The 20,063-nt window shown below is 32.8% G+C and overlaps 2 protein-coding genes, 2 non-coding genes and 2 pseudogenes across 5 annotated transcripts; 5 read left to right on the forward strand and 1 right to left on the reverse strand.

The window, feature by feature from the left end:
- Nucleotides 1,729–5,128, forward strand: LOC107911472 (xyloglucan endotransglucosylase pseudogene; annotated as a pseudogene).
- LOC107912559 (GPI transamidase component PIG-T homolog) lies at nt 8,480–13,893 on the forward strand. Its single transcript, XM_041106211.1, is given in 6 exon segments — nt 8,480–8,852; nt 9,614–10,873; nt 11,874–12,023; nt 12,110–12,290; nt 12,792–12,851; nt 13,756–13,893. Coding segments are annotated over 6 exon segments (1,923 nt in total). The 5' UTR covers nt 8,480–8,603; the 3' UTR covers nt 13,779–13,893.
- LOC121223783 (uncharacterized) lies at nt 13,485–15,240 on the reverse strand. Of its 2 annotated transcripts, none has more exons than XM_041106213.1 (4): nt 14,540–15,240; nt 14,226–14,372; nt 14,029–14,151; nt 13,485–13,901 (listed from the first exon to the last, which is right to left on the reverse strand). In XM_041106213.1, the coding sequence occupies exons 1-4, from the start codon at nt 14,850–14,852 to the stop codon at nt 13,765–13,767; spliced, it is 720 nt and encodes a 239-aa protein (XP_040962147.1). In that variant the 5' UTR covers nt 14,853–15,240; the 3' UTR covers nt 13,485–13,764. The 2 variants fall into 2 exon arrangements, with proteins under 2 accessions (XP_040962147.1, XP_040962146.1); XM_041106212.1 differs by having other exon boundaries at nt 14,029–14,172.
- Nucleotides 15,241–16,069: 829 nt separating this feature from the next.
- On the forward strand, nt 16,070–16,142 carry TRNAK-UUU (transfer RNA lysine (anticodon UUU)). The gene has a single exon. It is a non-coding gene; the product is annotated as a tRNA-Lys (tRNA).
- A 370-nt stretch (nt 16,143–16,512) lies between these two features.
- TRNAK-UUU (transfer RNA lysine (anticodon UUU)) lies at nt 16,513–16,585 on the forward strand. The gene has a single exon. It is a non-coding gene; the product is annotated as a tRNA-Lys (tRNA).
- A 794-nt stretch (nt 16,586–17,379) lies between these two features.
- Nucleotides 17,380–19,862, forward strand: LOC107912557 (cell division control protein 45 homolog; annotated as a pseudogene).
- The last annotated feature ends 201 nt before the right edge of the window (nt 19,863–20,063 follow it).

Consider the following 20,063-nt stretch of genomic DNA (forward strand, 5'->3'; position numbering starts at 1 on the left):
CAATAATCAAAGACCAATGAATTTAAAACAAAGAGTATAAAATAAAAAAATATAAGGCCATATAAAATGTAAACAAATTTGAAAATAATGAATTTGAAAATTAATAATAAGGGAAAAAGAGATTTGAAATCAACAATATACAAATCAATAAATAAATTATACACAAATCAACAAAATAAGAACGCAAGAGAGAGAGAAATTTGAGTAAATACTCTTAAGGATTATTATTACTCCCCACTTCTGTCTGTTATAATGAAGGGAGAGGCATCTATTTATAGTTGAGCCTCCCCAAATCCAATGGTACAGATTAATTACATCAACGGCTAATATTAAAAGGTATCTACAAATTAAATCTCTAAGATTACAAAATCATATCTTCTAATATTACATATCATATCTAAGATTGCATATCATATCTAAGATTACATATCATATATAATATTGCATATCATTGAAGATTATGTTTCCATATGCATCAAGCTTGTAGATAGACCTTCAACCTTTTCAAGTAATGGCCATCCCGATCGGGCCAAATGATATAATTTTGGACTTTGTTTTATTATTTTGGGTTTATTATTTTTTATGAGTCCGGGCTAAATTGGCCTATTACAATTATTAATTTAAAATTTTATAAACTATAAAAGTACCTATAAGTCCAGAATTTGCCTTTATACTTCTAATGTCGAATCAGGATCAACTAGGACAGAAATAAAGGATTAGGTCGAACTCTTCTTTGGTATCAAGGTAATAGCTATGAATAGTCATTGATTCCCTGGAAAGGGTAGAAGAATGGGACCTATTATGGGACATACAATGCATTACAGGCGTATGATCATTACGCTTCAACCGGGTTATTCTATTCCACCTCTTAGAACAAAAAAACTTAAATCAAAATACTTAATAACATGGCGATACATTTATACAAAACTTCTACCCCGGCCACAAGCAATAGAGCCGTAGACAGTCAAGTGAAATCCAATCCACGAAATAATTTGATCTATGGACAGCATCGTTGTGGTAAAGGTCGCAATGCCAGAGGAATCATTACCGCAAGGCATAGAGGCGGAGGTCATAAGCGCCTATACCGTAAAATTGATTTTCGACGAAATGAAAAAGACATATATAGTAAAATCGTAACCATAGAATATGACCCTAATCGAAATGCATACATTTGTCTCATACACTATGGGGATGGTGAGAAGAGATATATTTTACATCCTAGTGGGCCTATAATTGGAAATACCATTGTTTCTGGTACAGAAATTCTTATAAAAATGAAAAATGCACTACCATTGATATGATGTCGTAAACATAACATGAATTAGTTTAATAAATGCATTATAATTTCTTACCTTACTATAAATGGTTAGCTGGAACTCCTTTTCATTATACTTTCAATATATTCATCAATATCATTCATAAAATTTACAGAAATCATGCTTATTAATGATAATTAAATGAATATTATTCAGGAATATAAAATGTATGAAAAGCATACTCATTAATGATAATTAAAATTATATTTTGTAATAAATTAACCGAAAAAGTAAGGGGAAGGAATTAAGAATTACCGTATCTTCGTTATAAATAAAATCTAAAAAGAATATATATTATTAAATAAGAGACTTGTCGTAATTTTCTATAAATACACAACTTTCTTTCTATATTAGGGAAGAATTTATGTTTAGGGTTCCATTCATTCAAGCAGAAACTTCAAAGATAATAGCCATGGCAAAGAGGTGCATTTTTCCCCTTGACTTGCAAGTCACTTTTTTTAAAAAAAAATGGGTTTCATGGTTTAATATATTCATGGTTTTATTCTCAAATGCAGGTTGTTGGTTGTTATGGTTGTTGCAGTTATAACATGTGGAAGCAAAGCTGATCATAATGTTAGTTTTGACAAGAATTATCACGTCACATGGGAAACTCTCGCTGTTTTACCCATATAACCCAAAAAAATATTATATTTATAAAAATAATTCAAGTTTAAAAACAATCACTAAAATAACCTAAAATGAACATTACTCACTCTTTTTTTGCATCAATGATTGGCTAATCATTGTGTCAGACTTAAAAAAATTATTTTTTTGGGTTCTGGCCTGTCAATGGCCGGAACCCATGTATTTTTTTAAAAAATTGTGTAATACTGAAATACGGATATACAAAAAAGAAAAAAAAAATTATTTTATTTTTTTCGTGTCAGAATCAGATAAAAAATACGAAAAAAAATTTTAAAAATTTTTTTTTGGGGTGCTGGCCTGTCAATGGCCGGCACCCAGTACGCAGTACAAAGAAAAAAAATTTCGTGTCAGAATCAGATAAAAAATACGAAAAAATAAAAAAAAAATTTGGGTGCTGGCCATTCCCAAAATTTTTTTTTATTTTTTTCGTATTTTTTATCTGATTCTGACACGAAATTTTTTTTCTTTGTACTGCGTACTGGGTGCCGGCCATTGACAGGCCAGCACCCAAAATTTTTTTTAAATTTTTTCGTATTTTTTATCTGATTCTGACACGAAAAAAATAATTTTTTTTTCTTTGTACTCTGTACTGGGTGCCGGCCATTGACAGGCCAGCACCCAAAATTTTTTTTTTCGTATTTTTTATCTGATTTTGACACGAAAAAAAATAAATTTTTTTTCTTTGTACTGCGTACTGGGTGTCGGCCATTGACAGGCCAGCATCCAAAATTTTTTTAATTTTTTTCGTATTTTTTTATCTGATTCTGACACGAAAAAAAATAATTTTTTTTTCTTTGTACTGTGTACTGGGTGCCGGCCATTGATAGGCCAACACCCAAAATTTTTTTTTTTTATTTTTTTCGTATTTTTATCTGATTCTGACACGAAAAACAAAAATAAAAAAAAAAATTGTACTGCGTACTGGGTGCCGGCCATTGACAGGCCAGCACCCAAAATTTTTTTTTTGTTTTTTCTTTTTCGTATATCCGTATTTCAGTATTACACAATTTAAAAAAAATACATGGGTTCCGGCCATTGACAGGCCAGAACCCAAAAAAATAATTTTTTTAAGTCTTGCACAATGACTAGCTAATCATTGGTGCAAAAAAAAAGTGGATACTGTTCATTTTAAGTTATTTTGTTGATTGTTTTTAAATTTAGGTTATTTTTATAAATATAATATTTTTTAGGTTATTTGGGTAAAACAGCCGGAAACTCTCATGTAACCTCTGTAAACCAGGGAACTGAAGTCCATCTCCGGATGGATAAAGCGTCAGGTCTTTTGAAAATCAATTAATCTTAATAGCAATCATATTTATGTGTGTATGTTTCGATGCATGCATGCATGCGTGCATTTTTTTTTCAATACACAATGCATGCATGCTATGCAAACATATTAGAGCTAGCTAATTCTATGCATGTATGCATATAATAATTACGAATATTAAAATACACATAACATAAATACAGGAATTTATTAAAATTTACATAGGCTGATATATTTAAAAAAACCTTTAAACTATTATACACTGTTTATATAAGCTCTTATATTATTTTTTAATTAAATAAGCTCCTAACATACCATTTTTACCCCTTTTGCTTTTAATATTAAAGTACAAAAAATTTAAAATTTAAAACTAATTTGCATTTTGTGCTGATTTAAATTTGATAAAAATAATTTATTAAATAATAATATTTTAAAATTTCTGTCATTGTATACGTAACTCATGTAATCATTCTTTTGTAATTTTTTATTATTCTTTTAAATTTTATATTGATGTTACAAATATATAGAATTTTTATTACATCAACAAAAAATTAAAATAAGAGTTTGAAATTCAAAATGATTTTATTTTAATATTAAAATTATTGGCTTTTATGGGTAGAAATCATAAAATAAGGGCTTGTTTAGCTATAAAAATAGTTTACGAGCTTGTTTAAACACAATGTAATAGTTTAAGGACTTTTTTAGTATATTAGCCATTTTTTATGGTATTTTCTAACATTAATCTCATCATAAGTTCTTATTATATATGCTATTTTTTATAGCATGCTTAAAACTATCCATATCCTTCCCAACCCTTAAATAGGAAGATAATGCGCTTTAACGCACTCGAACCCGCGCCCTCTTACACTGACAACAATGCCGGTGCCAATCAAGCTAAATTCAATCGGCAGTATTTTAAGATGCCGTATATAAGTGAATAACATGGTTTCTTTGTCCAACATAATGCAGGGGCTGGGTTTGAATCCAACGTGGGATATGCTTCAGGGTTTTTCCAGATAAAAATAAAGCTACCCAACAAGGATTTTTCTGGGGTTGTTGTAGCCTTTTACGTACGTTATCATTTACCTTTCAGGCTCTCTAACATAACATGTTTGAAAATTACTGTCTGCATGTGTGTTTTTAATGAAAAAAAAATGGGTGGGTTGATTGCATGCATGCATGCAGTTGATATCGGACCCAGATGGCAAAGGAGGAAACCATGACGAGCTGGATTTCGAGTTCTTGGGTAGCAATGGACCACCTTTTACATTGCAAACGAATGTGTTTGCCAACGATGAAGGAGGGAGAGAGCAAAGATTTCATCTCTGGTTTGACCCCACTTCTGATTTTCATACCTATGGAATTGTTTGGAACCAACACCAAGTAGTGTAAGTAACACCTAACCGTGTTTGTTTGTAGATTATCGAGATGTCCAATGAATTGGATCGGATACTAAAAACCCTTTTACTTTTGCTTTTTCTTTTGGGGTAGGTTTTATGTGGAGAAGACACCCATAAGGGTTTTCAAGAACAACACAAAAATTGGAGTGAGTTATCCATCGCAACAATTAGTGATTCAAGGAAGCATATGGAATGGAGAAACTTGGGCATCAGGTGGAAGGAAAATCGATTGGAGCCAAGCGCCATTTGTAGCTAGTTTTGTAGGGTTTGGTGTCACCGGCTGCCAATTCCAGAGCAGTGCTAGCAAAGATCAATGCTACATTTCCAGCCCCAAGCTGTGGTGGAATGGGGATAAGTATTTGGGACTTGACCCTGCTCAGCGTAAAGCTTTACAGGATGCTAGAACCAAATATTTGTATGATGACTACTGTTCTAAACATGCTGACATTCATCAAGAATGCCAGATTAATAAAAATACATCATATGGTGTAGGTGAATAAATATACGAGAAAGTATTGTATGAAATAGGATATTATCTTTTCTCAACATTGATAATTTTATCTTGAATTTCAAAATTTTTATTTGAATTTAATTTTTTAAAGATAAAAATACTAAAATTCAAGATGAAAATATTAATGTGATATTAAATTATTAGAAAAAGTTGCGTACATCTTTACCCTATAAATACTTACAATTAAGAAATACTAATATATATAAAAAAAATAGTTCTTCTGTGTTGGACTGTTTTACGCATAATTAGATAGAGCAAATAAATTATACTATATGTTTTCTTTACTATAATATTGTCTTTCTTTGTTTATAAAGGGATATTACCTATAATTAAATCTCTAATTGATGTTATTGGTTAAAAAAATATTATATTAGTAGCAGCATATAAGTAATTCAGTTTCTTTTTAAAAAATTTTGAAGGGCGAAATAAGTTATAGATTTAGTATTTGTATTTTAATTTGGTCATTTTCGATCTTTATATTTTTAAATTTTGAAAATTTTAGTCCTAACTAAATGATAATTATTAAATTCATTAAGTTAAGTTCTGTTATTTTTAAAATTTAGTGTGTCAAACATATTATCGCATACGTAATATTATGTCTTTTTATTATTTTCACATATTACTCACAAAAAGTTAATTAATAGATTTAACAATTATCATTTTCATTAAGATTAAAATTTTGAAATTCAAAAAATATAGTCACTAAAAATAATTCAGTAGGTAAACGTGGACTAAATCTATAACTTTATGCATAATACAAGACTAATGACATAATTTAACCAGACAGATTTAACTATTACTATTGAATTAGGACTAATATTTTAAAATTCGAAAATACAGAAACTAAAATTAATCCAACTAAAATACATGATCTAATAATTGAATTTGACAATTTTAGTCGCTCTCAGTCTCATAGAATTTTTCACCCTATCAATTTTTAGATAGTATTTTATTGAAATAATATTTATATTTTACTAACCGTTACTTGAATAGTTTTTTATCAAAAAAAAATTTTAGTATTTTTTTAAAAAATTGGTTTTTCACCCAAATTTTAAAAACTTATTCTATTTATTTATCCAAGCACATAATGAGTGTGCATATGACTAATCATATATGTTGGTAAAATAAGAATTATCATGCATAACTTTCCTCGGAAAAAATTTTAATAAACAAATTTTTTGGGTTTTCAATTAGTCAAACTGCCAAAAAAACAAATTTCAAATGTAAAGAACTAATTTGAATATACATTAAATTTTAAGATATAATTTTGGTGTAAATCAAAATTTTAAAATTGATTTACTGTAATAAAAAATAAAAATGCATGACTATCAATAATCAATTTTTTATTCAATATTAGGGGTAGGGAATAAAGGTGCGCACTGTTTTGGTATCAAAACGATCACTTCTCTTTTCCGTACTAATGTAAATTTCAATTTATATCGGTTGCACCGGCTCGTTTCAGCCAATTTCAATTGCACCAACCGAAACATTATGTAACGGCTGGTGCATAAATAATGTTAAAATTAGATAAAATTATTTTTTTACCGACTTTAATTTTTTTATTAATAGTTTTTATTAATCAAATTTGAAATTCAACATTAACCAAAGTAAAACAGCAATTCTAAATTTTAAAGTAAAAAATTAATAAAGAATAAAAAAATTTATAACAAACAAATTGAAGGGAAAAAAAACAATTTTAAATGCTTCACGAACACAACTTTTTGTTTATATTTTTATTAAACATTCATTTTATATATTTAGTGTGGGATGATCTTATTGTAGATTTTTTTAAAATATTGTTGTGATAATTTTGTTGTTTAATGTGTAAGATGTTTTTTTTTCTTTATTTACTTTAGATTTATTAAATGATAAATTTTATTTGTGAAGTTTATTGATAAGTATTTTATATAATCAATTAATATTTTTTATATTTGAAATTTCTTAATCTAATTCATTTGATATATTAAATGTTTTTAAAAAAATCGGTAAATTTGAAACATTATGCCAAAATAGGTCAGTACCAATACATACTAGTTCCAATAGAAAAACAATACATCCATTGGTGGTACCGGCTACCTTAGGTAACACAGTTAAAACTCATGCCAAACAAGTATTTAACAATATTTTTAATCACCACTCCATTCTAGAGGTGAGCTTTCGATCGAATCAAGTCGAATCGAGTGAAAAAATTTCAAATTGACAAGTCTTATTTTATTATTCTAACTCGATTTGAATTTTTTTGAATCGAGTCGAGTGAAATGAAATTTGAGTCGAGTTAAATCAAGTGAAATTGTTCGAGTTAAATTAAAAAATTAAACATGTTACAGTATAATTAATTTCATGTTAGAATACATAAATTTGAAACCATATATATTTTAAATCTTTTTCAAACCAAAATAATAATAAAAATAACATACTTTAGCTTGATAAACTTAAATCATTAATAAACTTATTTAGGTCCTAAAATTATTATTTTAGAAAACTTTAGTTTTTTTATATATTCTTTAGAAATTTTTTAAAAAATTTTATAATTTCTTTTAAAAAATTAAATCTTTGAATTTTAAAAAATTATTTTGATTTATTTTGTAATTTTTCTTAAGAGTGAGACCAATTTGTTCATTTTCAAAATTGATATTCTTAAATTATATTTAAAAAATAAATAATCATGACATGTAGTAGGTTTGTGTGAAGCTCTAAAAAAAGTATAATGTAAACTTTAACCTCCACGTTTATATTTTTTGTTACTTTGATTATTATTCTATTTTTTTAGTCAAATTTAATAATTAATCTTTCAAAAATAATCGAATTATTTTTTAACGAAAATAATAACTGAAATATTAAATTTTTAAACATGACAGTTTGAATGACAATTCACATATACTTTATACTATTTTTATTGAGTATTTATTAACTTTTTATATTTTTTGAATATTTGTATAAATTTTAAATTATTATTGATATGACATATAAAATAAATAATGTTATACCAATATGAAATAAAAGTGGATTGTAATGCAGATTTCGGCAACAATATTATTAAAAATTAAAATTTTATTCAATATTTTTGTTAAAAATTAATATAACTTTTTTTTTAAGATTATTAACCAACTTTAGTTTAAAAAGTGCAGCATAAAAGATCACCATGGTAAAAAAATAGAGATTTATTACTGGTTTTTTAAAGAAAATCCGCTTTTATTTTGTAAAAGTCAAACTCGTTCATTTTGCAATGTAAATGGGGTTTTTAAGCCCAATCATAAAACGAACATCTGAAATCGGCCTAAAAGAGAAAGAGCATTTAAGGTTTTTTTCATAACAAAACAAAAAGAATGCTCTTTAGTCTTCGATTCAGATATTATTTTTTAATAATTAATAATTTATTATTTGAAACCCCCGCGGACTGGGTGTCCCATGGCGAAATATGTGCACTCAATATTATAGTTTCAATTTGGTAAGAAAACCCAGTAATGGTCCTTCTTCAGAGACCACATATTTTGCTCCTCCTTATAGGCACTCATCAATTCTTGCAATGCTGGATTGCTTTTGGATCGGTCAATGAAGAAGGCCAAAAACAAGAAGAATTCAGTGAAGAACTTCTATTGAAGCCTTTGCCGGATCACAAACTGTTGGCTCATTTCCATTTTCAAAGCTCCGGCCCTCCTTCTACCTCTAATGGCTGCCACCACCACTTATTTCCCAAAGCCATTTCTCAGTTGGTACTTTTTCTTCTTTTAATTCCTTTGGGTCACTGCCAATTCTTGTTTATTATGTTCTTTCATGGTTCTTTTCGTTTAAATGAAGTTTTAGCCAACTGCATTCCTATAGTGTCTGAATTTATTATTAAGAAAAACCTAAGGATTTATGCATTTATTATTAGTTAATTATTGAATATTTCTCTTTTTCTATGTTGATACATTGATTGGCAATATATTGAACCATTTATTATTGTAGGAGGACCTTTTAGTAGCTTGGCTCGGGTCATTTAAGATAGTTCTTTAAGGTTCCTTTTTTGGAAAACTTTTTATTAGCCTATAAACTTTAAATTATCGTTCAACCTTTTTCTTCTATTTTCATGCTCAAGGTATGATTTCCAAATTCATAAACGTACATGAGAGTGAAATGTTTTTGAAATATCTAACTTTTTCGACAATGTTATGTTTGACATGAAGTACAAACTCGGTTACAAGTTTCCTTGAAAAATGTCCTGCACTAGTTGTGTATGTGTTGCAGTAATCTGCATCTCACTTTCTGCAAGGAAAAGATAATAGTTCTGATAAATAGCTTTGTTGTAGATTTCAATAAATTGACAATTAAGATAAGTAGCTTTCTTGTAAATATTAAAAGATTAATGATTAATCTAATTTCTTTTCTTTTTTTGGTGGGGGTTATAGGCCTACTGCCCTCCGCCTTACCAAACATTATAAATGATCAAGTCTTTGCAGTGTTCAAAACTGTGCACGTAAACATCATTGAACAGGTTCAGAAATTTCGAATCAAGGAAATGGAGTTGTCTTTCACAAAAGGTCGTTGGAACTATGAAAGCTGGGGTGGATTTGATCCCCTATCAAGCAGCAATGCAAAGCCCCCTGGAGTTGAGTTATGGGCTGTTTTTGATGTCCCACAACATCATATTGATGCTTCCTGGAAGAACTTAACACACACTCTCTCAGGTCTTTTCTGTGCCTCAATCAACTTCTTAGAGTCTACTGCTACTTATTCTACTCCAGAATGGAGTTTTCCACCAGCTTCAGGCAATGTGACGTATGGTACATTGCCCTGCGAAGCTGTTTGCACGGAGAATCTGACTCCATGGTTGAAGTTGCTTCCTTGTCGGGACAAAGCTGGGATTGCCTTGTTACTGGATAGGCCATCACTTTACAGAGGTTTTTATCATTCTCAGCAGTTGCATTTAACCTCAACTGGATCTAGTTCAGAGGGGATTGATTCGGGCATCATATTAGAACAGACCCTTACAGTTGTTCTCCAGCCTAATAGTGAAATGGCCATCGAGGTCCATGCTAGTGAAAAACATATTCAACCAAGCTGGTCTCTTAGTTCAATTTTTGGGAAACAAGTTAGTGGAAGATGTGTTCTTGCAAAGCCCAGCAGTGTGTATCTTCTCCTTGACAGGGGCTTAGTTGCCGAACTGTAGTTTCCAAATAAAGAAAATGGGAAGTCTGCAGCAAATGGTTTGACCTCTGAGAACTTTTGGTCTAATCCGAGCTTTGAGCTGTCTGCTAACCCAGACAGGATATTTTTAGAAGAAAGCAGTTCGCATAGCAAGAGCTTATCAATTTTGTACATGTTTCAAGTTGAGAAATACTGTGAATCTGAACCATTTGATATTGGTCTTATGTGGAAGGTTCCTGTAGCTTGGTTGTGTCAACAAACACCATTACATGCTAGTAGGTTTTTGATGGGAAGCGGAAATGAGAGGGCTGCCATTGCTATTTCATTAAAATCTACACAATTCACTGAGGGCTTCATGAGTGCTAATTCCAAGGATGGAAGTTGTGAACTGCGAGTTGATGTTTTCCAAGTTGTCCCTTGGTATGTTAAGGTCTATTTCCATTCATTGAGGGTGTTTGTTGATCAACAACCTAGGGCTGTTTCAGATATTATTGAGAAGATACACGTTTCACCTTCCAAAGATAAAATGTCTCCTGGTGTGATGGAGGTGGTTCTGAAACTTCCTTGCAGAGTGAACACTGCTGCTTTAACCATAGAGTTTGATAAGGTGTGCTTTTTATTATATTTATTCAGCTAATAGTCATTCTAGCTTTACAAGTTCTATTAATTCAACACAATTTATTTTCTTTTACCTCTGAAGTGAATTTGTTAAAACTGTTAATTTGGTTCATAGCGGTAAGGTGTTAGGCATAGTGATATCAGCTCAAAATATTGGTGTGTATTTTTGCCGCAATGGAGTCCAATTATTTAGCTTAAAACAGAAAACCTGTTTCTGTAAAAGCTATTTCTGATAAAGCAGTCATATAAAATGGCAAATTGAATCCCTCGAGCATATATAATATTGATGATGCAATACTTGGTTGGCATTGGCATTGTTGCCAGTGCAAGAGGATGTGGGGTTGAGCGCACTGAAGCGTGTTGATCCTCCTATTTAAGGGTTGGGAGGGGTTATGAGTAGTTCTAGGCATTATATCAAAAAAATATTGGTGATGCAATGTATCTGAATTCGGACCTTGACTATAAATGTTTTAAAATTTGAACAAAAACCAGTTAACCAATGCCATTTGTTATGTGTAATGCTGAAACATAGACCTATCCCAATTTCTAGATTCTCAACCCATTGGTCACTCCTTAAGCTGGATGGATATGATAAAACCTACCAATACTTCAAATTATATAACCTTTGCTTATGTCTGAAAAAGAAAAACGGATAAGTTAGCAGTAGCTGTTTCCATCATCCTCAAAAGACTGATGTATCTTATTTTTAGATATTTCATAATTTTTTATTTCACTTACAATGTTAGAAATCCTTTCATTGCATACACTGCTGCTTCAGCAGAAAATAGAAAATTAGTTGCTATCCTAATATACTGCTATCAGTCTAGGACATTCCCTGCTTTTAGATGATATGTATTTTGATGAGATTAATAATATTGAACTGAAAAAATACATAGTGGTTCTTGCTCGAAGGACCAAACTTTACTATGATTTATGTGTCTTGGTATATTATCGATTAGTTGATCCTCTGTTCTGAATTGTCTGAATGGGGTTTTTTGCGCATTGATGAATATCTCCCAGATGCTAATCAAGGATTTGACATACCATCTGCTATTATTAGCTTTCCCAACTTCCATGCAAGCATGGTTTTTCTCGAAGATGACTCTTTGAACAAGTCACCTCTGTTGTCAAAGTTTCAGGTATTAACCTCTTGATATTTTCTGCTCCTAAACATGACCAATTTCTCTTCTACTCTCATTTGATATTAGTTTGATTTGTCATGCAGGAAAAATGTCCTGTAATGTCTTACACAGAAGTCTTACTTGTACCTTTGACAACTCCTGATTTTAGCATGCCTTACAATGTCATCACAATCACATGCACGGTGTTTGCACTATACTTTGGATCATTGCTCAATGTGCTGCAAAGGCGTGTTGCTGAGGAGGAGAGATTTCTTAAAGCCAAGGGTAAATTTATATCATTGAATAAGACATTATCAGTTATCTTGAGAATGTGATTAACGTCATTCTCCTAAATTTTTTGGCAATAGCCCTTCTATGTGTAGTTTGTCAATACCAGACAAGTCTATTTGTCATGTTCAATGCAAACTTTTGTAACATCTGTAACAGTTGTTTCTATCAGTATATATCTAAGTACTTTAGCCCCACATGGTCAGTTGAGCAGCTTTGGAGATGAACCCAAAATTAAAGGTGGTAGACTTAAGTCGTAATGAATGATTCTTAAATTGAGCCCCTGTCAAGTTGCTTAACAACTTGATAATATAGTTCCTATTTTCTTGTTTTCTAATCCAAGATCTCTCTCTATGTTTCTGGTCTGGTTGGTATTTGGGGTTATGTTAATTCAACTCTTCATTTTTTTTGAAGTACCTATATTCATGTTGTGGTTGCAGCTTTTGATGTCTGACTGATATTTTACTTTTTTATTTTTTTTATTTTTTCTGCTTGCAGCTGCCAAGAAAACTGGCCGGCTACCTCTGCTGCTATCGAAGTTGTCTGCCAAGCTTAGAGGTAGACGACTGGAACCTCTTCATTCACCTCCATCTTCATCATCTTTCATAAATTCTAAATTAGTATTAAAAGTCATACTAGTAGCTGGACTTGCTGTAGGTTGGCAATACTTTTTCTCTTAAAAGTAAAAATATGGAATTTTTCAGCATAGAATATGAGAGCAAAATGAAAGAATACTTTGACCTCCGAGTTAGTGAAAATGATTATGTTCCTCCACAATCCCATGAGACTCTACTTTGCATCATTCTCAGCTATTGATCATTTTCTTTTACTCCCTGAAATTTTTAATCCTTTTTCATGAAACTCCGAAACTAACTTTGTTTCACATGGTTATTGTCATATGCATCAAAGTCATTAACTTTCAAGCTGTTGTGGTGTGAGGGTTTGTGTAAATCTCCTAGTCCGACAAAGAAAATTGATCAAAGTTTCAACTTTGGTATATCTGCCATTTTCTTAAGGGTGTTCCTCATGTTGCTGAAGTCTATGATAATTTAGCCTTCACTAATTTCTTGTCTCATTATTCTTAAAAACCAGTCATGGCATCCCATTAGAGCTACTTTAATAAGCTCCATCAATAAAAGACATGACTAACATGCACGAATAACATAACAAAATCATCGGCTATCAAGGAAGAGATCCAACTTTTCTTTGGCACTCTTTATTTTCATTGCAGCAAGTACTTTTCCAGTATAGATTATACATGTTTGTTGTGGAAATAAACTAAGCTGTGCATGTAACCTGTAAATGCAAACTAGGGTTATAGCAAGCTCTCTTCTTTTTATTTTCTATTTTTACTTTTTGTGTGTGTCTTCACTACAATAAACATGAATTCAGTCGAACCACTATTTACATCCTTAAAACTTAAAAAACTCTCATCTACAATGTTTGCCATTTGGTGCATTAGGCTCGGGAATCAACCAGAACTGATCCTCTTGCAAGGTACACCTACAATCACTTCATCTTCCCTCCTCCTCTTCATAGGGCCCCTCAAATAACTGCACTTAAAAGGTGTGCTCGAAACATTGCTAGCTTTACTGTTGCCTTTAATATCTACAATATGAAGCACCGAATGCATCAGTGGAAATGGTAAACGAACAAGGAATTAAACAATGAATTAGAACCATTCAGCTGTAATGATGATGGGATGATTGTTGAATGGTAAATGGTTTTAACAAACCTGAGTTTGTGTCATTAATCTTTAATTTCTTGAGCAAGCTTGCATGGTCTATCGAACACTGTCTTTTGAGGCCAACCCCAATATTGATTTCGGAAACTGAACGATCACCTCCATCATGGGATCCTGTATGCCAAGGCGAATAAGCTGCTTTAGCCAAGCCAATTCCCCGTTATTTTTAAACAATGTTTGTATTTTACCTGTTAAGCTGCTTTCCCTTAACTTTTTGTTCTCAAACAAGTAAATATCTTTAAGTTGTAGCTTTGCAGTAAGTCCGACATCGTTTATTCCAGGCTTTCCAGCTGAATCTCGACTCCAGCTAACACCATCTTGAGGCTCATGTGCTCCTACAAAAAAAAAAAAAAAGAGGATAAAATAGCAACAATTCTAAAAGAACAAACCAGTGGCCACCTTCCTGATTTTCCCAAACTTTCCCAAGAACCAAACAGAAATCCAAAAAGAAGACTATATTCATCCGAGAAACCCCATAAAAAGACAACAATAGTGTGCGTACTCTTGCTCCCAACTTTGCAAAGCTTGCCATCGACTATGAGAGCGCCCTTATGACCATCAGTCCCAGTACACAAGCCTTTAGAAGAGAAGAAAGAAAGCAAAGACCTCCACGTAACAGAAGAAGAAACAAGATCAACCCCTCGGCTTATAAAGTGGCCATTGAGCTTAACCGTTAATGGGTCTAGCCCGAACATTCGAGATATGGACCCAATTTCCAGTTTCTGGCTATCCCATGCCACGAACCGGATTAGCTTGGATACCGAAGGGCAGAAAAGCTGGATTGTCTTTGGTTTCTCTTTGTTATCACTTGACATTGATTCTCAATCTCTGTTCTCAGCCTTGAGCTATGGAAGCTTTGCTTTGCTGAGATGGGTAGAGTTGATTTCTAGTTTGCGTTGCTTTCAACTTCCAACGGCTTCTGGAAGTATCTTTCAAAAAAGTTGGAGACCCATTGATTTTGGATGGGGCTTAAAGACCATGGGCTGATGGGATTTTAGAGGCCATTGTTGAAGCTTTTGAAAGACCATGGGCTGATGGGAAAAGTGGGTGTAGCGGTGTCTGTTGAATCTCAAATCGATCTGTATTATTGGCAAGGAATCCGTTATTACTTCTTTAATTTGTGCTCTGAGTGTAGCTTTACTGACAAAAAATGGGTTTATGAGTTTGGTGTTTGAAATAAAAGGATGAAGGACCAGTTTTTTATTGCTTAAAAAAGTACTTTTGACTTTAAAAATATTTTTGAAAGAAAAGCTGTGAAGAACAAGTTGCTTTTGATTAAAATTTTTAGCTTCTCAGGAGTGCTAGTACTTTTGAAAAGGAGAAGCTAAAAATTTTAGTTTAATTACTTTTGGTACTTAATTACTTTTTCACCCCTCAAATAACATAGTAGTTTTTTTTTTCTTTGGTGCTTAATTATAATTGTGTTAAAATCCTTAATTAAAAAAAAAATATTTTTTAAAATATTAATTACAAATATTTAATAGTTATATTTAAATATTTAAAATATAATTTATATATTCTAATTAAAATTTATAAATAATTAATATTTATTGCTTAAAAATATATTAAAATATTAACAACAAGTTATAATAATTTTTTTATATTCTTACTAAAATATAATAATATTAACTAATTTAAATATTATTTAAATGTATATTTGTTACTTGATAATAACATGTTTAAAATGGACATTTTATTTCTCAAAAGCATTTTTTGACAGCAATGTTGAACACTCAAATTTTAAACCAAACTTTTAAAAAACATTTCTAAAAAGCATTTTTTTCACAGCATTTTTCAAAAGCAATGAAGAACTGGGCTGAAGTATGAGGCGGCTGTCAGCAAAATTTAAGAGCAACTCCTTCATTTTGGCCTCCATAGACAACACATCTGCCTACCAAAATTTCAGTTCCAATCGACCCTTCTCCGCTGTTACACCACCATCAGCGGCCATCCTCGGCTGCCTTTATGGAGGATTCGGTTCTATAATTTTCTAGTTTCCTTGATAAAGAACTTAAGCAAGTAAGAAACAATTGCCGTCTTAGCTCAGCCGGTAGAGCGCATGGCTTTTAACCATGTGGTCGTGGGTTCGATTCCCACAGACGGCGATTTTATGCTTTTTTTTTTCGGCTTCAAATTTCTGAGACATGGGAGATTTGTGCCTTGTGGGACAAAAGTAGCCTGCTTTTTCTTGATGGAGACAACAAATAACCCACCAAGAATATGAAGCTATGGCATCTCCATTCGACTGTAAGTTGACAAGTCTGCCTATCAAATTTCAATTCCAACTTCCAAATTGAACTCCTTTGAGATGGACCCTTCTCCTATCACTACCGTCAGCGCCATCCATCCATGCATGCCGGAATAACTCTGCCTCTCACCCCGTTTTGGTGGGATTCAGGTTTCCATTTGGTTTGAGGGTTAACTAAAATTGTTTTCTAGGCCTGAGGATCAACTTAAGCACAATTAAACTTCAAAGCCGTCTTAGCTCAGACGGCAGAGAGCATGGCTTTTAACCATGTGGTCGTGGGTTCGATTCCCACAGACGGCGGCTTTTTCTTATTCTTTTTCTTTTTCTCTCCCTGGCTCCAGCCACTGAGATATGAAGGTATTGCATCATCAAAGAAATTAAGAGCTCCCTTTTGCCTTTTCCATCATATGCTTTTATAGTTTATATCATGTCTCCTGAGGTGCTCTTTTTGGTTACTGTTCATAGGCTAGTCAGTTATGAACCCAATACACAATGTAAAACCTGCAATACCAAGTTCAGACTGTCAAACATGACCAATACCAGAAAGAAAGAGAGAGCTAGCAATAGAAACAGAACAACCATTCAGCCAATTCACTTCCCTTTGAGATCACCCAATGGCATAATTCGCATCAGAAAGATTCAACTTTTAAAAATTCTCTATCTTTTCTGTCTTGTAAAATCACTTAAACACAGAAATATGTACCATTCTGCAATTGGGTTTCCGATTAAATTCAAGATCAAGTTAGATCAGATTTCTTGACGAGAGGCAAAGCTCTAACTTGAATGTAATTTTTGTAATTTTCATCTTATTTGAAAATTTGTTGCAATATTGTGAGTGAGAATGAGGAAAAAAAATTAAGAGCCAAAGTGAAAAAACTCACAAACCTTAGGGTAAATTTTGGTCAAAATAATTTTTCTTGCAACACTATGGGGGGAGAATTAGAATGAGAAAAAAGATTAAGGGCCAAAATGAAAAAATATACAAACATTAGGGTAAATTTTGAAATTCTGCCAAAAGAATACTACTAACAGCAATCCAACGGCGTGAGTGAAAACACAAGAGCGCCAAACTTTTCGCGGTTGCTTCAAAACAATTCAAATTCCAAAATCCAAATTAACGTCTTAGCTAAATCAAAACAGAATTCCCTCCCTCCTTCTCTCTCTCATTTGCTCTCACCACTGAGACCTGTGATTTTAAAAAATAAGGTGAAAAAGAAAGAGATCGGCACAAAGGAATTTCACCCTTGTTTTTTCTTTTCTTCATTCTCAGGTACTTATACTGTTCTTCATTTCCAGTTTTCGAACTGTTCCTCTTCTTGGATCCTTCTTCTGTATTTTTATTATATCACCAATTTTTAATTTGTTGTTTTTGGTTAACATTTTCTTGTATGTGGAATTGTCTCAATCTTTTTTTTTAATTGTAGCTAATTGAAATTAATATGTATAAATTTTTATTATGAGCTGTTTCTTCTAGGTTATCGATGTTGGGTGCAATCTAGTGAAATGATGGAAAATCGAAGGAAAGAGGGGTATTTTCTTTCTGGGTATTGATCTATCTCTTAAGATCCCCGATTCTGTTTTTTTTTTCACGTCAAGAAAAGTTTCCAATTTTGCATCGAATTTAAGTGTTGGTTTGAGGGAAAAGAAATAACATGGTGAGGGAGGAAAGAGTAGAGTCGTTTTACGCAAGGCTTAGAGAATCGGCTAGGGCATCATCTTTCTCTCCTTTACTCATATTCCCTTCAACCTCTGATGTGGACTCTCTTTGTACTCTCAAAATCATTTTCCACATTCTTGAATCTGATTCAGTCCGGTACTCGTGTTATCCGGTGTCTTCATTTCAACAAATCCGTGAATACGTTGGTTCTGATTTGAGTTCTTCCTCTGAGCCTGTTACCATACTTTTGATAAACTGGGGATGCCACCGTGACCTCCAAAAGGATCTTAAATTAGGACGTGGCGTGCGGGTTTTTGTTGTTGATAGTCATAGGCCGATTCACTTGCATAACTTGAGTGAACAGAATGATCAGGTGGGTTGTTATTTATACAAATGACGATGAGCGGTTGGCTGATCTGGCGTATGATTTTGAGGTCATGGAGTTGGCTAATGCCAGCTATTGTTTACATAATTCGGAGTTGGATAGTGAAGAAGATGAATATAGTGAAAGTGAAGATGAGGATGAAGCCAATGGTGATGAGGAGGAAGGTGGAAGTCGGGATGGGTCTAGCAAAAGAAGAAGAATGTCTTCAGAAGGTGAAGAAGAGCCCGCGGCGCGGCGTTTTAAGAAGTTCAGAAGGGATTATTATCGGATGGGAACTTTTCATGGTAAGCCATCAGGGTGTTTGATGTATGACTTGTCACATTCTTTGAGGAAAAACACAAATGAGTTGCTTTGGCTGGCCTGTGTTTCGATTGCTGATCAGTTTGTTCACGAGAGGCTGACAGATGAGAGGTATGAAGCTGGGGTCATGGAGCTTCAGCAGCATATCAACAGTTTAGGGAATTTGGATGTAGTTACTTCAGTGACTCTTAAAGATGGAACCAAGGTTCGAGCACCTGATTCCTCAAGAATTGCCTATGAAGAAGAACCAAGACTTATGCTGTTAAGAGAATGGAACTTGTTTGATTCAATGCTGTGTTCCTCGTACATTGCCCCTAAGCTGAAGACATGGAGCGATAATGGTATGAAAAAGCTTAAGCTTCTTCTTGCAAGGATGGGGTTTGCGCTGGTGGATTGCCAGCAGAAGTTTCAGTACATGAATTATGAGGTGAAACAGAAGATGAAAGATCAATTCGAACAAATTTTGCCTGAATATGGACTCAATGATTTTTACTACAAAAGTTTCTTGCGTCATCATGGTTATACTTCAAGGGTTTCAGCTGCAGACATGGTATATGGAGTCACTGCACTGCTTGAATCATTTGTGCAATCTGATGGCTTTTGTGCTTTGAAGCAATTCGGGATGGCATACGATGCATTGTCCTTAAGTAATCTTGATAAGTTGAAGGCTGGAATGGAACAAGCAATCAAGATACAAAGGGCTATTCTCAGACAAGGAAGTGCTGCAATAACAAAGAGTGGGTGCATCAGGAGTGGAAGAAAGTTTAGGTGGGTGAAGGTTGAAGATTCAGTGGACACAAAGCTGTTGGGTCACCCGCAGGCTCTGACCAAGTTCTGCTACTTTCTAATGGATGCCTTGAAGGAGAAAGGAGCTAGGTTGAAGCCTTTGCTTTGTGCCTGCACGTCAGAAGAGGCAGCTAAGGTGTTGATTGTTGGGGTGTGTGGAAAGCCTCGCCTTGGAGCACTTCAAGGGAATGCATTTGGTCTTGCATTCAGGAATGCTGCCGAGGAAACTGGAGCTGAATACTTCCATGAGCTTTTTGAATCTTCATGGATTGGGTTGGATGCAGGTGCTGTCAATTCCTTCATGGTTAGATTAACTGAGAAGCTTTGATGTCAATCTTTCAATGTGTGGTGAACCGAAAACTTTGCATGTTCTCAATAGAAAAACATTTGCTCCTTGCTCCAAGTGACTAAAATTTTTAGCTAAAATGCAAATCGATTATTTTCCTCAATCCCTTTTTGTTGATACAGAGATTTAGCCGAGCCTAATAATTATCTACTTTATTTGTAAGTTTCCTTCACTTAAAAAGTAGTGATAAATTAATTTAAATGACAATTAAAAATTAAATACTTTTGAATAATTAATATAACTTGTTAAATTTTAAATTAAATATAAACTAGTTGTTAAAATTAATAAATTTGTGGCTTAATTG

The sequence above is a fragment of the Gossypium hirsutum genome, chromosome D11 (genome assembly GCF_007990345.1).
Source record: "Gossypium hirsutum isolate 1008001.06 chromosome D11, Gossypium_hirsutum_v2.1, whole genome shotgun sequence".
Classification (NCBI taxonomy): domain Eukaryota; kingdom Viridiplantae; phylum Streptophyta; class Magnoliopsida; order Malvales; family Malvaceae; genus Gossypium; species Gossypium hirsutum.